Source organism: Dipodomys ordii, unplaced genomic scaffold (assembly GCF_000151885.1).
Source record: "Dipodomys ordii isolate 6190 unplaced genomic scaffold, Dord_2.0 Scaffold34, whole genome shotgun sequence".
NCBI lineage: Eukaryota > Metazoa > Chordata > Mammalia > Rodentia > Heteromyidae > Dipodomys > Dipodomys ordii.
In genome coordinates, this window is record NW_012267250.1 from 4,830,418 (window position 1) to 4,855,558 (window position 25,141).

At 32.8% G+C, this 25,141-nt stretch overlaps 1 protein-coding gene across 14 annotated transcripts in view; it reads right to left on the reverse strand.

Moving 5' to 3' along the window:
• Positions 1-1,810: 1,810 nt before the first annotated feature.
• The window catches only part of Pcdh15 (protocadherin-related 15), a 453,622-nt gene continuing 430,291 nt past the window's right edge, over positions 1,811-25,141 (reverse strand). For 4 of the 14 annotated variants that reach the window (XM_013017077.1, XM_013017072.1, XM_013017075.1 and 1 more), the window contains 5 exons: positions 24,684-24,902; positions 22,433-22,441; positions 21,452-21,604; positions 19,405-19,410; positions 16,156-17,623 (listed from right to left, as the gene is read on the reverse strand). In XM_013017077.1, the coding sequence (XP_012872531.1) occupies positions 16,156-17,623; positions 19,405-19,410; positions 21,452-21,604; positions 22,433-22,441; positions 24,684-24,902 (1,855 nt within the window). Of the gene's footprint in view, positions 2,602-4,628; positions 5,472-6,399; positions 6,513-7,275; positions 7,347-10,021; positions 10,037-16,155; positions 17,624-19,404; positions 19,411-21,451; positions 21,605-22,432; positions 22,442-24,683; positions 24,903-25,141 lie in introns of those variants that run through there. The other 10 variants (XM_013017081.1, XM_013017082.1, XM_013017070.1 and 7 more) reach the window with 8 other exon arrangements.

Below are 25,141 nucleotides of genomic sequence, written 5' to 3' on the forward strand. Positions count from 1 at the left end.
AGAGTGCTCAGATCTGAAGAGTGACCACAATTTTTTCTGAGAGTCAAAAATATCTTTTCCTTTTCTCCATTTCAGACTTCATGATTTTTGAATAATACCAAGCAAAACAAATGAAATACACAAACTTTCCCACCAGCATATTAGAAGCTGTAGCTAGAAGAAACATTTTGTGAAGGCACAGCAACAAAATGAGTTCAGTTTTATAGTCAGAAATCAAAGGAAAAAAGTATGAAGTTATATGCAGAGACAGTATCATGGGAAGTTAGTTATGATGCTCTGGAAATATAAAGAAACTATGAAATTTTGTTCATTAAACTTTGATTGAGCTAGTAGGGAAATATACTTAATCTAACTTCGGTATAAAATTCTTCATACTATAATAATTGCTTTGGTGCTTGAAGAGGTAAGACTTGGAGTTCATACTGTATATTGTTTTTCAAAATGTAATATGTGTACTAACCATAAAGAATCTTGTGAGAATATAGATTCTACTTTAGTGGATCTGAGAGTGGAGGTATGATTTCGTATTTCTAACAAGTTCTTATAAGTACTGATTGTTTTTATAGCAAAAGTATAAAAAGCAATGATTTCCAGTAAAATCAGATGCATAAAATATTAGTGCATTGGATCTCAAATGTCTTAAAAATTCTGAAATAAAAGACCATTCATAGTAGTCGGTAAGTGTGTTAGTATACTTCATTCACTTTGAAAGTAAGAAAGTAACATTATTTTTAAGATGTGAAACATATGGAAGGGGGAATAAATAAGAATTTATTATTCAATCATTAAAACTTATGCGATTGAATCACATGCATGAGAGATGTTCATTTCATTGAAATCTGAACTTGGGCATTACTGTGCAAAACGAGGAAATTCTATATCTGAATCATATGTAAAGATATTCAATGGAAATCTGAGTTCTCTTAAACTATATTGTTTCATTCTTTCTACATGTGGAGATTACACAACACTCAAAGCAAGATTTTTTTTAAAGATCATTTGTTTTAATTTCTATTGATGATGAAACACTGTGCTTTGTTCAATGATCAAAAATGGAGATTCCGTTCTTAGATTAAAAAGAAGTGCCCAGACAACCATTTTCTGACTCTGGACTACATCAAAGTAATCCATAAATAACTGCATCAGATTAGTCTATAAACAAATTGGATATGGGAACAATGGATTTATAGCCTTGATCGGCATTCCACATATTGTATAACTTCTCAACCCTGCCAAATTTCTTCATGGTGACCTAACACTTCTTCTGCATAGTAAATGTAGTTCTTGATCCATTATTTGCCATCTGGCCCTTTCTTCTCATAAAACTTCTGTTGAGACTAAGATTTCTGTGTTGCTTCAAACAATTATTTAGTTTTAACTATCTCTAACCTAGATAAAGTGTTTGTACAGGTGTGGGGTCACCAAAAAAATACACTGTGAAGTATGTTTTGGAATAAATACATTTTCAAAAATTTCTTAAAAAGAGTTCTTCGAAAATTTGTGAAACTTTATCATGGTTTATATAGAAAGTAAGCTCAAGATTCAAACTAATTCATAGTGGATTCTCACCCTTACTATTATTTTTCAATTCTATTATTCATTAAAAAATTCAAGAGTATAGATAACAGCTATATAAATCTGGTACCTATAAAAATCTTCTAATAGTGTTCCCACTTTGCCTATGGAAAAATGAATTTACTGAAAAAAATGTCCTGGGGGATAGACATTCAGCATAGTCTAGGTTAACCAAAAATATATGAATGAATTTTTAATTATTGTTTATTAAAATGAGAAAGAATCAAAGACTGAACAAAACAACATTTAAATGATACATTAATTAGTTTACTTGAGTCAACCCGAAATGAATGTCTTGGAATAACAAATTGATACAAGTGTGAGTGCAAATCTCTTTTAATTTTAAAGCATACTACTCAAAGTTTGAGCTTGTGTGCATGATATAAATCCCATACATTGTTTTCTCTGTGATAATAAAAAGCATAGTTCATTAAAAACTGAAGTAAAAATTAAAGTAACTTTCAAAAAAATTGGTCACAGTTTTGTCATTGGTATGTGGAGATTGTTCCAAGGACCCATCCAGAGCTCTTCCTCGTCGGACTGTGTGTGGTCACTGTGGAATTCCAAAGTCTCCTTCATGTTCTTACTCTCCGTCATGGATTCCTGTTCAACTGTGCTTCTCAGCCTGGGTGCCAAAGGCTTTGCTGTAGTACAATCAGTCACCACGGGGCAAGGGGCAAATGTGACCAGAGTTGGTCTTTTGGTCATTTTCTCAGTAGAAAATGGCCCCCTTGATAAAGTGTTCAGAGGAACGTTCTCCTCATGTGTCACGGCCAACTTGTCTACCTTCTTGAAGTGTCTCCCCAGGCGGACTGGGGAAGGAACTGTCAAGTGATCAGTGAGGCAGGCACGGCGGGTTCTCACCACAGAACCATTCTGTGCAATGTAGATATTGCCGTTGATATTACTGTGGATGGTGGGATTGTGAAAACGGTGTCTCTGACACTCTGGAGCGCTGTCTTCTCCGGTTGAACTGCTTTCATACTCTCCATCGACAACTAACTTGATCATTCTTCTTCTCGCCCACTGGGGAAAGGAAAATACACATGAGTTATTAACGAAGGAATGCCTGTGAGGGCCAAAACAATGATAGTTAGAAAGCAATCCGAGGTAAATAAATCAGAAGAGAAAAAGAAAGGAAGGACCTTCTTATTAATAATTGTTTCTTTCCACCAGCTTCTTATTGGATTTAGTGTTGGAAATGTTGTATAAAGAATTGCTGAGATAGGAATTAAATATATTTGCTTTTAAACCTAACTACTATAGGCAAAGCAAAGTGCATTGTTTTATTGAACTAAGGATCTGAACCATTGTATTGCAGCTGCTAAACTGTTTAAAAAAGTTAAATTCTAGCCATGACATTTGTATATTATATCCATGCCAGTCATTCTATTTGCTATTTTTTGTTTATTTATTTTGAAGTACTAGGGTTTGAATTTGCGTGTTTGAACTTTTCAGATAAAAGATTTGCTACTTGAGCCATGTCTCAGCTTTTTTCTTCATTTTTTGAAGATTTAAAAATGCACATTATTTTGATTTATAATTTATTTACTATTATCAGCCATAGTTTTTGTACAGTGCAGTCTATACAATTAAAATAAACCAATGTTATAGGTCTTCACACTTAGAATCTGTCAGCTTAAAGCCAGGTGCCAGTGGCTCATGCTTGTAATCCTAGCTACTCAGGAGGCTGAGATCTGGGGATCACAGTTCAAAGCCAGCCCAGGCAGGAAAGTCCCTGAAACTCTTATTTCCAATAAACCACTAGAAAACCAGATGTGGTGCTGTGGCTCAAGCAGTAGAGTGCTTGCCTTGAGCTGAGGAGCTGAGGGACAGTGCTTAAGCCCAAAAGGTCAAGCCCCACAAAGGACAAAAAAAAAAAAATCTGTCAACTCAAAAGAAAATGTCTTTCTTGTGTGCACAATTTACTTAGTATTGTGCAAATCTGGAAGACAGTTATTTCTAAACTTTCCCTTTGTAAGCAACTAGAGCACAAAACTTCTTTCTTTCTTTCTTTCCTTCTTTCTTTCTTTCTTTCTTTGGTCAGTCCTGGGGCTTGAACTCTGGAGCTGGCCACTGTCCCTCAGCTCTTCAGCTCAAGGAGAATGCTCTAACACTTGAGCTACAGCGTCACTTCTGGTTTTCTGGTGGTTTATTGGAGATAAGAGTCTCACAGACTTTTCCTGCCTGGGCTGGCTTTCAACTGAGATCATCAGATTTCAGCCTCCTGAGTAGCTAGGATTACAGGTGTGAGCCACTGGCACCCAGTTCCAAAACTTAGTAAGGAGAAAATGTATCATTGCATTTTTTTCTCAAGATAGCATTGCATTTCAGGAATACACGAACTATTAGCTCTAGCACTGAGCACGCCATATATTCTTCTTTTGAGAAGCATATCTCAAAATTATTTAGCTAAATATCTAGAAAATAGCTGTTATAACTGCTTTTCATAAGAAAAAATACTGATAGTAACTTTTGATTTTTAAAACTGTGTCTCTAATTTAGCTCTTAATATTTGAAAATGGAAGGTACAACCTCTTTGAACAGGTTTATGATATCTTTGATAAAAACCATTGCCTTGTGAAATATATATATATATATATATATATATATACATACATATATTGTGAAAGCAGACTGTTGGTGTATTATCTGTTACAGCTTGCCTCAGTAATTACTTTGAAAAGATGCTTGTAAATATGTATATGTATATGAATGCTCAGGTCACACATTCCAGTAGATGGGCATCAGTGGTAACATAAAATGCCTCATTGCATTGATAACAATCTTGCTGGAATATCATGAATATTTACTAGCTGTGTATGTGTGTCCCTGATTGCAATTAGAGGAAGGACTGGTCTTCTTTAATCTTTTAACAGATGAACCTATTGGGCTGCATATATATCATCACTTTACTAGATGTTTTTGATCTTAAGACAGAAGGCAATCAAAGTCAATTTCCTCTCCTTCAAGAGACACCTCAGAGAACACAGAGAAGGCACTGCACACAAGAGCACTCATCAAGGCAAAACTGCCACCTACTGTGATCTCTTTCAAAGTGCTGTGTTATAACCTTCAGAGTTTGCTCCTGGAGACTTCTGGTGGTTTACATTCTTGGTCCTGTCATAGTCTGGTACCTGAAAACCCCACGGACCTCCTGTTTGACTTTCACTACTACTGGAACTACTACTGGCTAATTCTGATTCCTCTTCACTCTCCACACCTCCTTCCACCGAAGCTGATTCAGCGCTTCCCTCCTCAGGGACCTCTCGACCTTCCACGTGTGTAGATTCTTCCATGGGGGCTAATTCACTTTCCTCTTCTCCTGCATGCTCTTCTGCCTCTTCTTGCTCTTCAGGTGGTTCCTCCTTCTTGCCTTTGACTTTCTTGACCTCCTCTACAACCGGCCTTCTTCGTGCTAGCACTATGTTTCTTCTTGCTTTTTCTCCTTCTGACTCCGTGGATTCGGATTCTTCTTCGGATTCAGGAGTGGAGCTCTCCTCCTCCTCAGAGGGAGTCTCTGACTCTGATTCCTCTTCTGTAGTCTCAGACTCACTGAACTCAGATTCCTCTTCACTGTATTCTGTATAGTCACTTGAGGATTCCTCTTCTGATTCGACTGTGCTCTCTGTAGCTTCCTCTTGATCTAGAGTTAGCCTTAAGTAATCTTTATCTTCTTCCTCAAGGCGTCTCTGCCACTCTTCCCCTTCCAGGTCAACGCCACCTCTTTTCTCAGCTAGCCCTCTGACTTTCTTAAAAATCATTGGGAATATCCTGGCTCTCTTCCATGTTGTGTATGGAGGTTCCACTGGTGGTGGTTTTTCAATAGTTACAACTACTTCCTCCTCACTAGGCTCTCTAACTTCAATTTTGGGTTTAATTTTCTTTGGCTTCTCCTGAAAATTGTGAAAAATGCAATTGAAGTTTTATCTTACAAATAGTCACCCCGTGGCCTTGTCCTATAAAGTTAAGTGCAAATTATCTTCAAGATGATAACCTCATTCAAGAAATATAACTGATTTTAGAAAACAATTATAAAATCCCAGTGTGTTTAGAAAGGGTGATTAACAACATAAATTATTTTCTCTAATCTGTATACTATGAAAATTATTTTTTTCTTTTATACTGCTCAAAGTTGCTTTTCTGTCTTAATCTAGATAAACCATGATTGCTTTTTTTTTTCTTTTCTCATCTTTAGCTAGCATTTAGGATTTTTTTTACCCCTGGAAATATGGTAATTAAACTTAAAGCTATGTGACATATCAGTTTCCATTAATTTCTTAAGTTTTGAACAGGGTACAACCACATGTATATTTGTTTTGTATTTGTTAGTTTTGAGGAAAATAAATTGCCAAATAATTTGCAGGCCAAGTGGAAAGAATTTGAAATAACTAACATTACTTCAAATATGAATTTCAGAATGTCTCCAAAAATAATGCTTAAATATTCAGCCTTCCCTGATAATTAAGATTTGTTGACTATACTTTTCATAATCTTCATTTGTAGGGAGCAAAGAAACAAAGTAAATATTTTATTATGTAATCCTAAGTATATTCAATCATAATACTGTCTGTCATCACTCAGCAACATTTAAATTCTAGAAAAAATTACTGTAGGCTTTCATAGATGTTTGACATTTTAAAGAGGTGAAAATATCAAACTATTTCCGACTGATTTCCTTCCATAGATTAGGGAATGAAATGGCTATCTTTGTTGAGAGTCTATGGAAAACACCTATCCTTTCTCAAGTTTAAACTATTTTGTTTAGCCTGTTTGCCAAATAAGACAGAAAATTTTATTCTTTAGTTTATGGAATAAAACTCATTACCTCTTCCTCTTCGTATTCCTCCTCAGCTTCACCAACCACCTCACCATATTCCTCCTGGCCAGCAGGGGGCAGCAATCGGCGACGACTTCCATATTGAGGCATTTCATACCTGTAATGAAACTTACAACTTAAATAGGTTTTCAAAGGCTCAGGGTAGAATCTACCATGAATTGTTTCTGTTTCTTTCTTTCTTTTTCTCCATCATTTATCATTAGATGTTTTATTCAGCATCTGTTAAGTTCCTTGTAAATTAATTATGGATCTACAGGATAATAATTACTACCTGAGAACCAAAGATTTTTGCCATAATGGTACCCTGAAATAACAACAAAAAAAAGAGTGGAGTTATTTCATATATAAATTTGGGGAGAGGCTAGAATGAGAAAAAAAAGGAATAATGCATCTTAATTAAGAACTCAAAAAGAAATCAGTTATTTCTAATACTATAATAAGTCAACATAAAGCACATAGATGTATATATAGATGAGTGTGTGTGTAACTTCGGAAATATGATTACATATTCATTTAAATATATTTTCTGCTTTTAAATTTTTCTTAGACACAGTTCAGGAAGACTGGTTCAATATAGTGTAACATATATCATGTAAAATGGTGAATTTAGGAATTGAGCAAATATATTTGACTTCTATTTCCCATTTAAATAGTTTAAAACAACTTTACCACATTTCTAGAAGCATGACCAATATTAATATTTTTAAATGACTAAAACTTGACTGAAATGAAAGCTAGATATATTACACATTTTCAAATATAAATTTAATTGATTTTTAAAATAAATGTTATTAATATGTCAAATTAATAATGCCTTATAAATCATAATAAGATTCTGAATAAAAAGTCTGAAGATGTACCCATGCTCATAACTGTAATAATCTTGTCCATATTCCTGGCCAGGATCAATCCCAGACTCCATGGATAACTCCTATTGTTCAAAAAGAGAAATGCATTTGAAAACAAGTTCTTATTTCATCTCAAAGTAAGACTTTCATACCCAGAGTCGAATGATTCCCAAAACATTCCTGTCAAAGTAATTTTAGTTAAATGTTAGTCATACACATTTAAACTTTTCTGACTGTAAAGATTTTACAAAAAGATAAAATTATTAGAACTTACTTGAGTACTTTTTACTAGTGATGACCTATTAAAGTTTCCAGATGCTTTTGCATAACTTTTAAAATTGCAAATATTAAGTTGATATTTTATAAAATCTAAATTTATCAACTGACTTTAATATTGAAGAAAATCATGACATTAATTTTTATTCTAATAGTTTTCTTATACCTGGTATTCTTCCTTTAACATTAATGAAATCACCAGGTGGAAATTATTTACTAATTAATTAAGATTTTGAGTTAATGTGTGATAACTCACAAAGCAGTTTACATTTTAAGATATCAAATGCTAAACCCAGATTTAATTTTGTAAACTAAATACTTTGTTGGTGTGGAGATATGACTAAGGTTGTACAACTAAACCCAAACAAATTATTTTGTAAAGGTTTGCTCCTATATAAAAATGCTTTTCTATGCTGGGAGGTAGCTCAGTGGCAAAGAACTTGCCTAGCTAGTGCAGTGTCCTGGGTTTGGTCCCCAATATCAAAAAAAAAGAAAACAAAATACAGTTAAAAAATGCTTTTCCTAAGAGATATAGAAGAAAACACTTTCCTATGTCTAATAAATTTGATTTCTTTATGTTTCTCTGTTGAATTTTTATTTTAACATGATAAGCAGATTAAATACTAAATGTTAGCTGGGTTCTTTTTGCAATGGAGGAAGAGAGGGAAAAACTGTAGGTGGCCACAGAAACCCCTTTAGAGAGGCTGTTTCCTGCATAAGGCCATTTAGATATTTATCACATCATACCTGGGCCACACAGAATTATCACTACAGACCTCTAGATCACATGCAGATGACGGAGACACACACATGTCTGTTCTTTCCTATAGCAAATGGTTTTTCAGGCCTTACATGGCCAGCAGGCCATGCCAGATATACCCTAGGCATAGATTATTTACTATTTATAAGAATTAATTTTGTTAATATTGATGTAGTATGAATTAAGGAAAATCACTGTCCTCTGAAATCTTAGTGTGGGAATTCTAACCTGAATGACTTTATGTTATTTTAAGTTTATTTTTACTTATTAAGTAATTTTAAATAATTTTACTTATTAAGTAATTTTCATTTGTAGGGAGAAAAGAAATGAAGTAAATATTGTATTATGCACACTATGGACAATGACAAATATGAACAGTGACTCCTAGTTGTACAAAGTTTATCCAACATCACTTAAAAAGATTAAATTATCTGTCAAATCAATCCTAATCTGAAAATGCCACCAAAAAGGTTTCTGTTAGAATAGGACAATGTTTCCATAAGTCATAAGTCATAGAGTTAATGGTACATCCTGCCATATAATACACTATCTCTTGGTTGATACTATACCTCCAGCCACATTGTTTACATTTATATCCATAATCACCTTGGAATCTGCTACTTTTACATACTTTTATTTACACTACTTTATGGATTTTTTTTTGGTCAGTTATGGGGCTTGAACTCTGGGCTTGGGCGCTGTCCCTGCGCTCTTCAGCTCAAGGCAAGAGCTCTACCATGTGAGCCACAGTGCCACTTCCTTTTTTCTAGTGCTTTATTGGAGATTAGAGTCTCATGGACTTTCCTGGCCGGCTGGCTTTGAACCATGATCCTCAGATCTCAGCCTCCTGATTATCAGCTAGGATTACAGGCCATGAGCTACTGGCTTCAGCTACTTTATGGATTCTTAAAATCATTTAACTTTACAATCATACTGTTCTCTAGTAGATTACCAGAAGACTGTATTTTCCAGAGAATTTATAAACCAGGATTCCATGATGTTAAAAATAGTTCACTTTGCCAAAATAATTAAAACATTGAAAATAATGGCGCATGCTGGCTGGAAAACAAACCAACAGTCATTCTTAAAATCCTGGAGATGTGACTAATTTGTCAAATGGTGGAACATGTCTATAAATGGTACCAGAGACAAATTATATGCAACTCTTTTTCAAAAGTGAGTTGGCTTTAAATAAAACATGAGATACTGGATGACCCTACTGATTTCCCTTTACCTGGAGAATACGATTTTTTTTTTTAGAAAACTATAGAAAATATTACAATAAAAAGAGACTTCATGAGACTATCAAATGGACTATATTATTTTGAAAATTCATTTTTTTGCTGCTGTTCACACAGGCAGGATAAAACTAGCTTTGCGTCTTAGAAGCATCTGCGTTGATGCAAAGGGAATATCCATTGTGACTCGCAATACGGGACCACTTTCCATTTGCTAAGCCAGAAACATGTGTTCCATATTACCACCGACACTTTCAGGATGAAAAGTGTTTAGAATAAAATTCATGTGCAGGAAGATGTATATCTTGACTAGGGTCATACATTCAGTCACTTACACTTAGACTTCCAATGTGATTATTCTGAATCAGTGGTATTTTTTCATAAAGAAATTGTTTAGCATCTCATAAAACTTGAATTTTCTTATACATCCATGTCCAGATTTCTCGTAAAGAAATTATTTTGTTCTTTAAGAAAATGAATTAACTGTCTGTAAATGAAGCTCACAAATGTTAGCCTAGCCACAGTCATACACACCTATAATCCCAGCACTCGCTATGGTAGGTATATTGTCAGTTCAATGCCAGTCTGAGCTACATAGTGAGTCCGACTCAACAATGAAAAATCAAATGCCCTAAATATATTAAGAGGAAAATGAGTATTTTAAAATTACTATTTTAGCAGCGTAGAATTTTAGCTGTACAGAGAAATGATAAGGTATGCATTTGTTAGATAACTATGAAAACCTGCCACAGCATGAGAATATCCATTCATTAGGCAATTAAAAATATCGTTGTGCCACAAAACAGTATTACGAATCTGGGCAGTCTTCATTCATCGTTTCCTTAATCTAAGCCTGACTTCAAGCATGCTGCTGTGAATTCTTATACATTAGAAAAATAACTACTGACCAGGCTCATAAGTCATTTTATGCCTGTCTATTTCCAGAAAACAAAGCAACAAATTTGGAAAATGGACAATTCTCAAGGAGTAGGGAGGTAATTTGACTATATATATATATATATATATATATATATAATCTCTCTCTCTCTCTCTCTCTATATATATATATATATATATATATATATATATATATATATAACCCATACTGGAGTGTGAACTCAGGGCTTCATGCTTGCTTCACTTAGACTATAATCCTATTTAAGTTTCACTCCCTCTCTGGAGTAAGTAGGTTTGTGCAACTATTTCTAGCTTTTTCTGTACAGGTAGACTCTTCTGAACATATTTGCCTTGAATTGCTATGTACCTAATCTCAGGTTTTATGACAGGCATATACCACATTTCCTACCCACTAAGAAGGGGATCTTGTGAGCATTTTGTCTTGTCTGTCCTCTTATTCTCAGTCTCATAAATATAAAGGATTATAGGTGTTACCAAGACTATTTTATTATTAATCAATTTGAAAACTACCTTTTCTCCTCTCCATTTTTTCTGTCTCTTTGTAAGAAAGATAGACATAAAAGAATTAAAATCAAATGAATTATTCAAAGATCTTGTGAAGTTGAAAAGAAAATGAAAATTTATACCTCTGGTTTAAGAAGAGAAGGCCTCAGCAGTTGTTGGTGCTACCAAAGGAAATGAAAATAGAAAAAAAAAAGATTTAGAAAATAGTTTCATTGGAAAAGGTAGAACATGAATGAGTAAAGAGAAGAAAAATAGGCAACAGTTTAAAACTGTGTGGGATTATGATTCATTAATAATGTTACAACTATCAAAAAGGAAATAATATGTGAGATGATTCTTCATAACAAAGTGAAAAACAATTCCTTTGTTTTGATTTTATCACTGTTTTAGCTACCATCAAATTTAATACCCTTAATAAATAGAATTTTACAAAGATCTTTTATGCTTCAGAATTATTGATGCTTCAAAAAATTCTTAAATATATAATTCTTTTTAAAAGTTTAACTTTCCTTTATCTTGTCCTCTTTACTCTTCAATAATAATAAACTTCATTGTTCCATTGGGAAGAAGAATAGAACATACAAAAGATACTGTAGTAATGTGTTCAAGAACATATATAAGACATGGTATGGTACTCATTCCTTTTTATGACAGAACTGCTAGTGACTCAGCCTAATTATGTTACTTATTTAAAAGGAAGAGACACATAAATTCAACTGTTGAATATTATGTTCATCACTGAAAAACAGTTATGCATTTAAGCATTCAACTTGATTCCTATATAATCTAGAATTTGTGGATTTTAAATTATAAGCCAAACAGGTCAAGTATTGTTTTTCTTTGCTTGGCTGAGAAACTTAATGGTAAAAGATAAACTAGGTTCTCAGTGGCTCACTGATAACAGCATTGTCAATAAATCAAGTCAAAGCATGTTAGTCAGAATATCCAGTATCTTCTTGGCAGATAAGGAGTCATCATAATAGAATAGCAATCCCAGAGCTTTATTTAAAAACAACAACAACAACAAAAACCCACACGTTATTTCAGGGTTTTCTAATTGCTCTGAAATTAAGAAAAGTACTTAATATGTCAAGGTTTAATATAGTGACTAGGCAGTAAACAAAATAAAAGTTAAGTTATCCTACAACTTCTAAATTATACTTATGTAATTGAAAAACAAATTTAAAAAATCACATTACTGAATAATTGTAATCTAGGACCAAAGCAATTTATTTTGGAAAATATAAGCAACTGATCTGCCTCATCCATTGAATAGTAGACTTAAAATCCCAAAGCATAGAAACAACATAGCAAAGAGATAGAAATAGCAGTTTTGATTAAGTAAAAGGAAAGTGATGAAATTTCAAAGCAAGTGTATTAGTTCTATGTAAGTAATTTCCTTGTAAGCTTGTTAGAACATAGTGCCTCAAAGCCCTTACCTCTGATGCATAACCTCTCCTGAAAGGCAGAAATAAAGAAATCAGAATTAAATATGTTGGAATTTAAGATTAGGTAATCCTATAAGATAAGGGCCATTTAAAATATTTTGAATAAAAACAAGCTGATTTTTCACTATAAAATGTCTTAGTGAGAAATGTATTTCATAACTTTAGCAGGACTGGAAGATCATATTTTATGCCTGTTACTAGAAACAATTAATAGTGAAGAGTCTCATTTCCTATAAACAACCCCAAAGTCTATTTTTTTCAAAATAGTTTCTAACATGCTTTGAATATCTAATGCTTCATTAAGATAAAATATTATATATTATCCCTATGTGGTATACCTCTTGAAGCAAAAAAAAATATGGGGAAAACAGTACTGGATAAAAAGTAACTATACAACTAAAACATATACTTCCAAATAATCATAATTTTGTTTGTTTATATTAACAATGATGCCATGAGTACAGGGTGAAAAATATTAGCTACTTTTCACTGTAAATTACTTTACTAGAATGAAAATGATGTTTTAAACATATAATACTCAAACATTCCAAACACAGAATAATAATGTTTATGTCCTAGGCGATGGAGAAATATTTGACTGAACTGGATAGGAAAAGAAAGTATAACATATTCAATGTGAATCAATTACGGAATTTCTATTCCTTCTGAGTTAAACAGTTGACTTAACATATTAAACTGTTGTTGACCATCCTATATGGCATTAATGTAAAATATATGTAATGAAGATTTTTTATAAATGAATAAATACAAGTTTCTGAAGTCCAATAAATCTGTAGAATATCTTTATATCTCTGGCTATCATAGATAAATCTACTTATTTAAAAGCATATTAAAATAGTGGATTACTTAGTGAAACTGCGAATATGGATAATATAATGGTATAGATAATATAAGGATATAAAATTCTATTCACAATTTGACATTGAATTTTAGAGTTTATACAAGTTCTTCCAGTATTTTCAGACATGCTAACTTTTAGGTCTATGCAACTGTTACTCGAATTCTTTTTCATAGCTAGGGAAAACTCTTCTTTAAATTTTAATAATGACAGTTAAGTCGCATACATCATATGAAAAAAATCCAAGCACAGATACTTTGTTTTGTGGGATATTTAGTTATTTCTTTTCATTAACATCATTTTCCATAACTGCCAAAAAGTTTTAAAATAATAGATTTAACCACACTGTTTCCATTAGCCTGAAAGTGCCCTTCCCCTTTACTGTTTGCTTATATTGCCTGTTTTAGTTCAAAGGCAGAAATATATGTGACAGAATAATTGTTTATAGTTCTCTTTGTTCTTTCAAAAGTGACTGAAATTATTTAAGTGAATATTTTATGTAGTTTTTAACCAAATGAATATTAATTATTCATTTTCTACTCTATGTGTGTACTGTGCTTACTTTTAGTAATGAAAAATATATGGTCATCTTTACTATATTATAAATGAAGTATCTAATCATTCATTATGCATTAAAGAAAGCTTAACAAATGCATAGAAATATTCTTTTTCTTAGTGGCTCGTTTTCACTTTGTAGGGGCTGCAAACTGAGCAGGAAAGAATGTTTCAACTTCTGTATCCATTAATATTTATGGGTCTCATATAGAAAATAGTTTAACAGATTTATTATGAAGATAGAAAACCCCAAATATAATCTGAAAATAAAAACTGTATTAAATACAAAGTTGTAGAAGTGTTTCATTTTAATACATAAAATTTGAAAATATACAATCACAATTGAAATGTTATAGAAAGGCTCAATGTAACAATTTCATAGTTCTATGAGTACTTATCCAAAAATATTTGTATTTCTTACATACTGTGCATTTTGTTGTTAGGGAATTCTAAGTTTTAAATTTGCAAAAAGGTTGTAGAAATTAGCTTAAAAACACACATTCACATTAAAGTCTCACAGTTGTGAATAATACCTTGTCAGAGTCCGCCAAATAGCACAAGTTCTCATGCATATGACCAGCTGCCAACAAAAACTCCAACTGAAGTTTTTCAGTGAAAGAGAGAAAAAAGATCATGTTCAAGAACCCCAAGAAAGAAATTACTTTTGATTTGGATGAAAAGAATTAGAAGCAGATGGGCTAATGGAAGTAATTAGACTCACAGATTGTTTTTTATCTGATCTCATTAATTAGGAATGTCAGATTAAGAACTTCAATACATGTCACATCATATATAGGTTGAGCAAAACTTTGAAATGACACATTGTAGGGCTCCCAACCTACATGACTATACTTGAAGATGTAACTATCAAATGCCAGTTTTACCTGGAGATTTCAAGAAATTTTCTGCTACTTAAAAGATACAACAGGATTTCTGATGACACTCTTAGTTGTTTCATAATCATCTGCTATTTTCCTGGAATAGTCACAAAGTATAATCTGTAACTGCAACTCTTTCTATATATTCTAATGTATGAAAACTCCAAAATTAAACACATAATTATGCTTGTACTCAAAATGAGGATTTCAAATAAATTAATTCTATGTGTTGCATGAGAAATAAAAAATTGATGATCATGTATTTTCTATTGTGTTTCTTTGTGTACAAATAAGTATATATAGTATGTATGTATGTAATTGAGCTAAACAAGCTTAGTTCGGTATACAAGTTTCATGAAGAAGATGGAAAGAGAGTGATACTTAGCATGGTCAATGTTGTTGAGACTACAAGTTAAGTTCTACAATGCTAAGACTACTACTATGACTATAGAAATTTCTTCCTATCGTATAATTTTTTTTGTCTTCCTTGCCTAATATAAGAAGCAAAGGTCTACATAAAATTGATGGTCATTTAATAAATATAATCTTTCTTGATTCTTATGAAAGTTATATATTAAACTTATTGAAATGGACATAAATATTGTCTTTTGAAGGAGAAGGCCATAAGACATAATTAAGGAGATGTAATAATGTGAAAAAGCAAAATAAAGTAACACTTTAAACACCTGTGGGAAAAATGAAATGGCTTACAAAAGTCAACAACTTGAGATTTATTTTCATTATAAAGAACAAAAGGGAAAACACAGGAGAAATAAATAGAGTCAGACAGCAATTGAAACAAAAAGTAAAAGATTTATCAGACCTATAAGCATAATAGCAGAATAAAAGCAAGCCAGAGTAAAGGAAGTTTTCATAAGAAAACAGATGACTACATATGATAGCACCTGGGATTTATTTTGAAAAAATACCCTATGTCTTCTGTCATTCCCTAGAACTCTAGGTACATAACATCTTACTTTGTAAGTATTTTCTCTTACCAAATACATAGGCTTCAAGAAAATAAGATCTAGGGTATCACTTTCAGTGTACATGACAATAGTCTGATTTCTCCTAAAACATTCATTTAAAGCTACCATTTAAAAGGAAAAGTAGAATCACTGCACCAACATGATAAACAAGCCTTTGGTTTAAGTTGGATAACTGACTTTGTTGCCCATAACTCCCCCATTAAAAATAGATTAAAATTACTTACTTTTAAAATAATTGTAGGATAAATAATGCTATTTTGTAGTTTTAAAGAGTTAAGATAAATCTACTATGTGAGTTAGTGGTGATGATGTTAATAATCTTTTAAATTAAAAAAAAAGTGAAGAAAACAGCATTGCACCAAGTTTGGGCTAAGATAGTGAAATCTTCCTTGATGTTCAAATTTGATGTTCAACTTGAAGACTATGGTGAATAAAGGATTTGCCAAGTTAAGACCAGAAACGCAACATTACAGTGCAGTAGACTGACTGTGACACTGTGTTTCAGTGCCCTCAAAAACACTGCCCAAATTCTCTTGTTTTTGTTCAGATGTCGTTTCCATATTTGCTTTCTCTGAAGGACAATCTGTTGGAGGTTTGGAGATTTTTGTGAGTGAATAGTTTTTTTCTATTTGACTGCACATATTAGATACTGACTTTTCAAGTTCGGCTAAATTTTTAATATGTTTGAAGATACTTTTGGGTTGTTTTTGAGTGTCTGCATTACACATTGTGGTGTGTAGTTCTGTCGTAGAAGGTTTAATTTCTATGGCAGTTGTGGTATTGGTAGTACGTCTAACAGGTGGTATACAACTATTCTCTGTAGTTAGACCTGTAGCTGAAGAAGGCAGTGGACAACGAAGATGGAGAGTGGATGGGGGAAGAACAGGAAGTGAATGTAGAGGAAGTAAAGGAGAAGTAGTTAGGGGAGTAGAAGTAGGAACAGAAAATGAGAGATGCGATGGAGGAGGACGAGGAGGAGGAAGGGTAGAGGGACTAGAAGGAGAAAATGAAAGAGAAAGGGGAGTAAGGACTAGAGTAGGGTCAGTGTGAGGAGGCAGAGAAGGATTGGAAGAAGATAAAGGAGAGATGTTAGGTACATAGGAAGGATTTTCAAAAATATTCCTTCTTATTTCAACGTCTGTGATACACGTGGGTGTGTCTCTCTTGACGTCCAGAGTATTTGAAGCACAAGTCCTCACGGGAGAAAGTTCCAAGGAAGAGTCAGCAGGAGAACTGATGATGCTAGGTTCTGATCTGAGCTCCACAGTTCTTGAAATAGTTGGCAAAGTAGAGAATGAGAAGTGAGACCAAGAAGAGGAAAAGGAGGAGTCTGAAGATAGACATTTCAACTGTTGTGTACCTTGCATGCTCAGTGTTTCTCTCTGCCTTATGTTTTCCTCTGTCAAGTTTACACCTTCTGTTGTGCACAGTGGATTGCTGCTACCTTTCTTCCTTGGATGCATCTCAATGCTTTCGTATTCAGCATTTTGCCTTGTGCTTTGCAAGTTCAATAGGTCTATGGTTTCTGTTCTGTGTGGAACTTTACACATCAGTCTCCTAGGTAAGCTGACTGGCTGTTTCCACATCCTCTGAATCTTTTCTCTTGAGCCCCTTAGAGATTGGCTCTTGAGTTGTGTTTTGGGTAAACCTGAGTCTTCAAAACCTGTTTTCAGTGAAATGTCTGAATTTGTTGAGCTTTGATCTATATTTTCTTTATAAAGTATATTATGGGCACTTAAGTCTTCCTCATCAGAAAGAAATGTGAGTTTTCTCGTAGGATTGAGGTGGATGTTCTTCAGTGATCCATCTATAGGGGTTGGATTGGGTGCCTCAATGGGGCTGGGAGAAAATGGCATCACAACTTGCTGACTTTTCCTGTCTTCTGAGACTGAGTTAGTTCCCCTGCTTTGTTCAAAATGGTAGAGAAGGAAAAGACTTGAAAGAAAAGAAGATAATGAAACGTAAGGAAACAGATTGTAATATAATTTTTCATGAGAAAGATGTTTTATGGTTCTTACTACTTGAATTTTTTAAAAGCTCAATAATACTAATCTATTGAAACAAACACAATTTTCTTGTCCCTGGTCTATAAAAAATTAAGCAAGGAAATTTTATGAAGTGTGATTAACATGAGAGATTTTCATTAAAAAATTTCAATCTCGACTTCTTTTTTCCTGTTAGTTTAACACATAAAAGCATACACACATGCTCTCTCTCTCTCTCTCTCTCTCTCTCACACACACACACACACACACACACACACATTTAGAGTTCATTCATGTATCAATCTCCATTCTCCAACCTGCAAGCAAGCATCGTAGCCTTTGATTTCATATTCTCTGCCTTGCTTGAAGTTACTCAGATAGTTGCTGTTAGGCATAAAAATTCTTGTCTGTAACTGAGTCAGTTACTTCGCCTATTACATCTCACTCATCTCAGTAATTTTGTCCTAGAGCTAAAAATGCTTTCTGATCCGTGACAAAATTTGCAAGAGAATACAGAAGGATATTCCATTTCTCAGATTAAGAGAATTCAAGTCCCCAAAGTCAGAAGGGAGTTCTCACAGAGCTCAAAAATGTAATTAAGAAATTGACTTCATGCAACAAGTCTGAACAGACTTTTTATGTTGCGACTGCTTAACTTTTACCCTCAGTCAAATTTAACTCATCATAAGCAATATCAATCAACAGAAGGACTGTTAATATTTCCTTCAAATCTGATTTAGCTCAATTTTTAGTCAAGACTCATCTTTAATGAAAATGTTTATGATAAAATAATATTGTTATGATATCATTGCAAGATTTTTCTCATGCATGGATAATGAATCTTAAGTATCCTTGAGGTACAATTAAAATGGAATAAGTCAAACAGTACAAATGAAGTGCCCCTGTTAGAATCATTGGACTTGCCCTCCTGAAAAGTTATGGGGGACAGGGCAGGTGGTTGTAGTTTTCTATAAATTTTGCTCTCAATCGAAAGAGAATCACAGGTTAAGTTTAGTAATAGCTTCATATTTGCTCACCCAGAAGGAATGAAAACAAAAGGGGGTATTTAGTATAGAAAATATAGAGAAAGGCACATTGAAAATTATGGTAATAGTAATAGGTTAAGGAACAAAAATGTATATAGAGTTACAGTTGATAATTTGTCATTTGGCAAAAATAGATTTTTTTTAGTCTGTCACAAGTTTACCTGGAATATTAAGTTGCTTAAAATAACTAGAAACTGTAAGTAATTGAAATGAAGAGACAAAATATTTCTAGCTTTCCTCAGATTGGAAAGGTTTTTTAAAAAAATATGTCAAAAATCATTTAACTTGACAGTACATGGCTATTGTTTAATGTAGTTCTATTTATGGTCTAATATCAGATCACATATGATTAAAAGATCTAACCATCATCTTTCTATCATCTATTTTTCATCTGTCTACTTACCTATCATTTATCTCTTTATCATTTATCTATTTCTCTATCTTAACCAATTATAATAGGAGTCTGAATCTATTTTTCTAGCAGGCCAAATACTGTAACTGGAACATTGATATAAGGTGCATGCCATTTCAAGACACTAAAAAGAAACTGAATATGGAAGGTAAAAGCAAATGATCCCACAGCAAAATATGATGATTACTTCATATACAGTAAAAACAGCATTTAGTCTATTCTGTTACATTTGAGTTCTAATACCCTTGTATGAGAATGATATTAATTACTTACTTATGCCTATGTATCCACAGGTGAGAAAGAGAAAACATGTGATAGAAAAAAAAAGTTTTAACTACAGTTAATTGGCTATGATTATAAAAATACTAACAGGAACTTGCTTTACACAATATGTATATCCAAGAAAGATAACAAACCTTGTACATTTCTTATGTTTATTCATTATAAAGATATTTACTAGCATTTTTATATAATTGCATGGAATTTATTTGGGTGTATTATCACATGAAATTATTTATCATAATCTCTTTTCTGGTATGTAAAATTCCCTTCTGTGAAACCTAGTTAATTCAAACCTGAAATATAATATTTATATATAATTAAGAACTGATCCTATGTCCTAACTATGAAATCCAGTTTAGAGCATATGGACTGACAAAAAAAAGATATATTTTGTTTTTGAAAAAGGGAATGGGTAATTACTAAGATCAATATTTCAGAGAAGTAAAATGTATATGAAGTAACAAGTAACTCTGTGAAGATTTTGTTTCCAAATTAGCTTTGATTTTTTTTCTTTTTAAAATAATAGCAACTCATTTCAAATTAATTCATTTGTCATAACTAACAAGAATCCCTACAAAATATTTGAGAGGGTAAACATTTCTTAAAACGAGAATTAAATATATAGAGCTTAAAACCTCTCAGCATATAACTGCAAACCTTCTATAAACTTTGTTTGATTACAATTTTTCAAATAATTTTTATGTGCTGTTACATGCAAATTACCATTCCAAACTATATTGATTCCAGGTGATGCTTCAATATTCCTGTTTCTTTTAAAATGAAAATGTGTCCTTCCTTTATCTTCTCTGTTAATACACTTACCTTTGTGCTTAATGCTTTATTTTCTAAAACTTTTTGCTAGTGGTAGGCATCATAACCAAAGAGAATCAAACATATTGGCTCAATTCCTAATTCAGCAATAAGTCAAAAAGAGACCATTATATTCAACTTAGGGAAAAAAGTAAAAAAAAAATAACACAAAAGAAGTATGTATTTAAAGCATGATCCTTGTATTATTATTGTAAAAACACTATGTTATGTTTCAAATTCTACCTTGTTTAATTTTAACATTAAAATAGAACATATATAAATTTATCAGTATTAAAAAGTATCTAACAGTGCATGTTTGATATTATTAGTGTATCATACAATATTAAAATATCTGTGTAAACTGGCTGCCCATTAAAAGGGGGTTTCAGGAGTTTTAAGGCTTATTTTGCTAGTAAATGCAAGTCTCACAGGTATAGTTTAGTCCTTTTCCTCACTAAACTCTAGTTAATAGATTTTTTGAATTCAGTTTAGGAACATTCTAATTTTTATATTTTTGCTTATTTTCCATGTCAGGCCATAATTAGTTATTCAGAAACTTTCAAAATATAGACCAACTACACATTACAAAAAGTAAGTTGGTTATGTAAATAGCATCATTTGATAGAAATGTTTGATATAACAGCATATTAATTGTTTCTTACAAAATACATGCTTTAAACTGAGTTAGAAATTCCCAATAGTGTAGGAGAATGTTAAGAAATAATAGATCACTGTCAGTAACAAGGAAATGGGTGTTAGTTCATTATTTTGATCTTGAATTTCTTTAATTTCATCAGATTTTCATTACAATATGGTGAAATATTCTAAAATACTATATGAGAAACGTTCATGAGTTTAAGCTATTTTGTTTACAAAATTACTAAATGGGAAATGTCTTGGATCTCAAACTGGGAATTACCATTTTATGATGTGCTTTCTTCTTCCCTCCTACATGAAAACATCTAGTTTCCAGAATCTATTTACAGATTTTTTAGAAAAAATGTCTTTCTGATCCTGAAGATGGGCTGATAACTGCATCCTCAAATGAATACTCAGGTACTGCGTTTCTTTTTTTTTTCTTTTCTTTTTTTGCCTATTGATTTTCAAATTCCCTTGAGTTTTCATTTTTGCCTCTTTGTCAGTTTAAAAACAAATCCAAATAACCTGTATTTTTACATCAGGTTTGAGTTAAACTCAACACATGGCATCTCCTGAAAGGTGTACTTACATGGTACTATCTCCCAGTTCTTCATAGAGATGTGCACCCGGGGGCGGGGGTGGGGGCGGGGGCGCGGCCACAGGCGCAGGTGTGGGAGCTGCTGGCTTGGCTGCAGGCATTGCAGACTGAATTCGTGCTGTCTTGGTGCACTCAGCCTGGCGTCTTGGGTAGAGTAAGGTTGTCTTGTAAAACTCATTGTAGAAATCTTACACATATCTACTGACTGTCTTTGAATAGGGAGGTTTAGTTTTCTGAGATAGCCACTTAAAAATACTGGTATAACAGTATTTGGACAGCTAAAATGACAGAATCATCCTTTCTGGGGATCATTACCATACAATGTTCTCTAACATGTCGACTCCATGAAGAAAGGCTAGAGAGAACTCATGGAAGCCCACGTTAATGAAACTAAATGGCAATATTAAACTCAGAGTTAGATAGCATAGCAAGTTCTGGGGTTTCATTATTTCATAATAGGAATACTATATACTATTTCATATACATTTCCATGAAATGCTAGGAGAAAGAACTTTGAAACATTGCCACAAAGAATTTACATATGTTTGACGATATAAATATGGGTATTCTGACTTAACAGTCACACTGCTAGTGATCATCAGTTTTCATCCCATAAATGTTGAATTACCCAAATAAAAATGAGTAATTTAAATTTTAAAATGTGGTGGAAAGCGGCTCCTTGGTTTATGGATCTCTTTCATAAAACAAGGCACAGCAAGAATTTCTTTCCTTTATTTTCCATCTCTTCTGAAAAGTTAGTTAAAAATCACTATTTTTGATATTACCTAACAGAGATTACATTCTGTGATTCTTGCACTATAATTAGGATTCTGGGATGCTTTGTTTTAAATTTGTACTGGAGCCTTTTCTCTAACAGTTGAAGTATGACTTCAACACTGTTGCTTGGGCTGGTCTTGAACTACAATTTGTATTAAATGGAATTATGAGTAACACACTCATAATTATACTTACACTTTAAACCTTTTTGGGAAAGCGATGAGCAAAAGAGAGAGAGAGAGAGATGCATTAGAGGTATTACATGTAATGTTTTAACATGATTTTCTCTAAATTGTGAATTATTTTCAAGTTAAACTCATGACATAGTTAAGGACATGATAAGGAAGCTAAGCATTTCAATCAGACAGTGAAAAAGAGGGGCACATTCTCGTTTCCAATGCAGTTATGAAGCTGTTAAATATTTGTTACAGAGAATGAATGAATAAACCAAATGGAATAAGAAAAATGAATTAAACACAGAGATATGATTTTTTAATTTAATGGAGAAAGGAAAAACTGAAGATGATTGGATCTTTTTAATTATCTTGTTGGTGGTTTACTGAAGGGAGTTAGTCCTGCAGCAATCCCTGATTAAACCCTTGGCTTCACACTGAAGCTGAAGCTAAAATTGGAGGAGGTCACTCTTGGAATCATGCTTTTCATATTTTTCTATTCTGTTTGCTATTGTTTTTCCAGACATAGAAAATTTCAAACTCCATCAAAATATAATACTTTATTTATAGGCAGAATGTACAAGTATATATTAAATCTTTAAATATTAGAGATTTTCTTTGATAAATAAGCAGGGACAAATTTATTTAATGTTGTTAATCTATGAGAATCCACAACTAAACTGAATCTATACATACTAACTAAAAGGCTACTGAATAATTCCCTTATAAAATGTTTATATATTAAGCATTTTAGCATTTGTGGAATTTTAGTCTGTTGACTATGACATCCACAATTCTTCAGTTTTGATCCTTACTTTGGGTGCCAAAGAATTTTTCCACTACTTTTATGGATAGCATGATACTCCCTTTAGGAAATAATTGAGTGAAAGGGAGAAATGTAATACAAAATACACATGAAAACTAATAATATACAATAACTTAAAGGTTTACAAAATATATTCAGTACTGTTTATTCATTTATTCATTTATAGATTTACATTTAATGCATCAATTAAATTTTTAAAGGATAAACTTCAATATGTCAGCCTAATTGTTATATTAAGAGTTTTATATTGATTTTGTGTTTAAAATATTCTTAAATTATCTTCTGGCAGAGCGCATATTTTTTAAATTTTCAGATTTGAATTATATTGCCTTATTCAATCTGAATGAAAATTGTCAGTGTTTGATCGAAGAGAGCAGTTATATAGAAATATCATACTACCTTCCCCAAATGTCTTTATATGATGAAAAGCAGCCCTAATATTATCTCTTGCATTTGTTACCTTGAGTAATTTGTGTGATTTATCACACCTATTTGCTATTTCTTTTCTTTTCTTTTGTTTTTTTAACCATCAGCACAGTTACTTCCTTCTTAAACTGGTCCCCATTTTCCTTGCGGGTGGGATAAGAGGAAACAAATGGTAGAGAGCCAGGGAAGAGGCGATATTTTTCAAATAGAAATGTGTTCTTTATCTGACTTATGTAACCATAACCCCTCTGTACTCTGCAACAACAATAATTTTTTTTCTTAAAAAAAGAAAAAGCCTTGGCAGCTAATTCCGGAAAAAAAAAATCATAGCTCCCAATCACAAAGTTTTCCATTCTTAATGTCAAATCCAACCTATTCCTAACCTACCTCAATTATTGGTTTAAGAATTGGTTTAATCCTTTAGAAGGTGTAAAAGTAACATTAAAATATACATATAGTAAATGCCTGTGTTCAACAGTAGAAAATAGAAAAACACAAAGTCTGCACAGCTTAAATATGTTATCAGATATTGAAAGATAGGCTCTAGCAATTGCCCAAGAATAAGGCAAACACATGGAACATCATACCTGCTCCATTGTGACTTTTCATTTCTATCTCTGTGCAAAAATATTAATATATTGATAAAAAACCTAACATGCTAATGTAGGGAGGATATAAACCTATCTTTGGAAGTGGGAAGAATGGCATTTGGATAGGATATTACATTTTGCCAGGATACCTCATGCCATTCTTTAGGGATCTCTTTAAAAAGAGAAAGAACAAAATTACAAGTTGTAATGTACTAATCCTAGGAGATAGAAATCTAGTAGAGGCATAGAAACATTGAGCCATCTGTGAGAAATGAGTTTGCATTGTCATTTCTTGAACAAAGTGTCTTGGTTCAAGAAGAATGACAATCCCAGAAGGTTTACACAGTAACTACAAATCTACATTACCAGGTATGGTTTTTCTGAACATGTTCCTGTGAAATGATCCATGTTAAGCATCCTTGTATACTTACTGTCTGTAGCTGACTAAGACCACCAAGATGGCAGGGATACAGCAGAGGATGATGATGAAGGCCAGAGCCAGCAAAGCTCCTTCTGTATATCCTAAACTTTCTCCTCGCTTTTTAATGCTGGTTACTGCCTCTGGAGTCCGGATCTCCAGAATGCGTCCTCCTTCCCCATAATATGGCTGAAAGTCTTTATTGATATCAAGTAGTTTTCCATCTAAAAATCTTTATGGTTAGATAAATAGCAAAATAAATGTTGTTAAAGGAGAAAGTAACATTTAAATATAAAATATGTTTCCATAAAGTCTTAACACTTTTAATAAAGCAAACTCATTTGAAGTATTGATTATTACGAAAAGTATACATGGGCTGGGAAGGTGGCTCAGTGGTAGAGCACTTGCCTTGCATGCATGAGGCCCTGGGTTCAATTCCTCAGCACCACATAAGCAGAAAAAGCCAGAAGT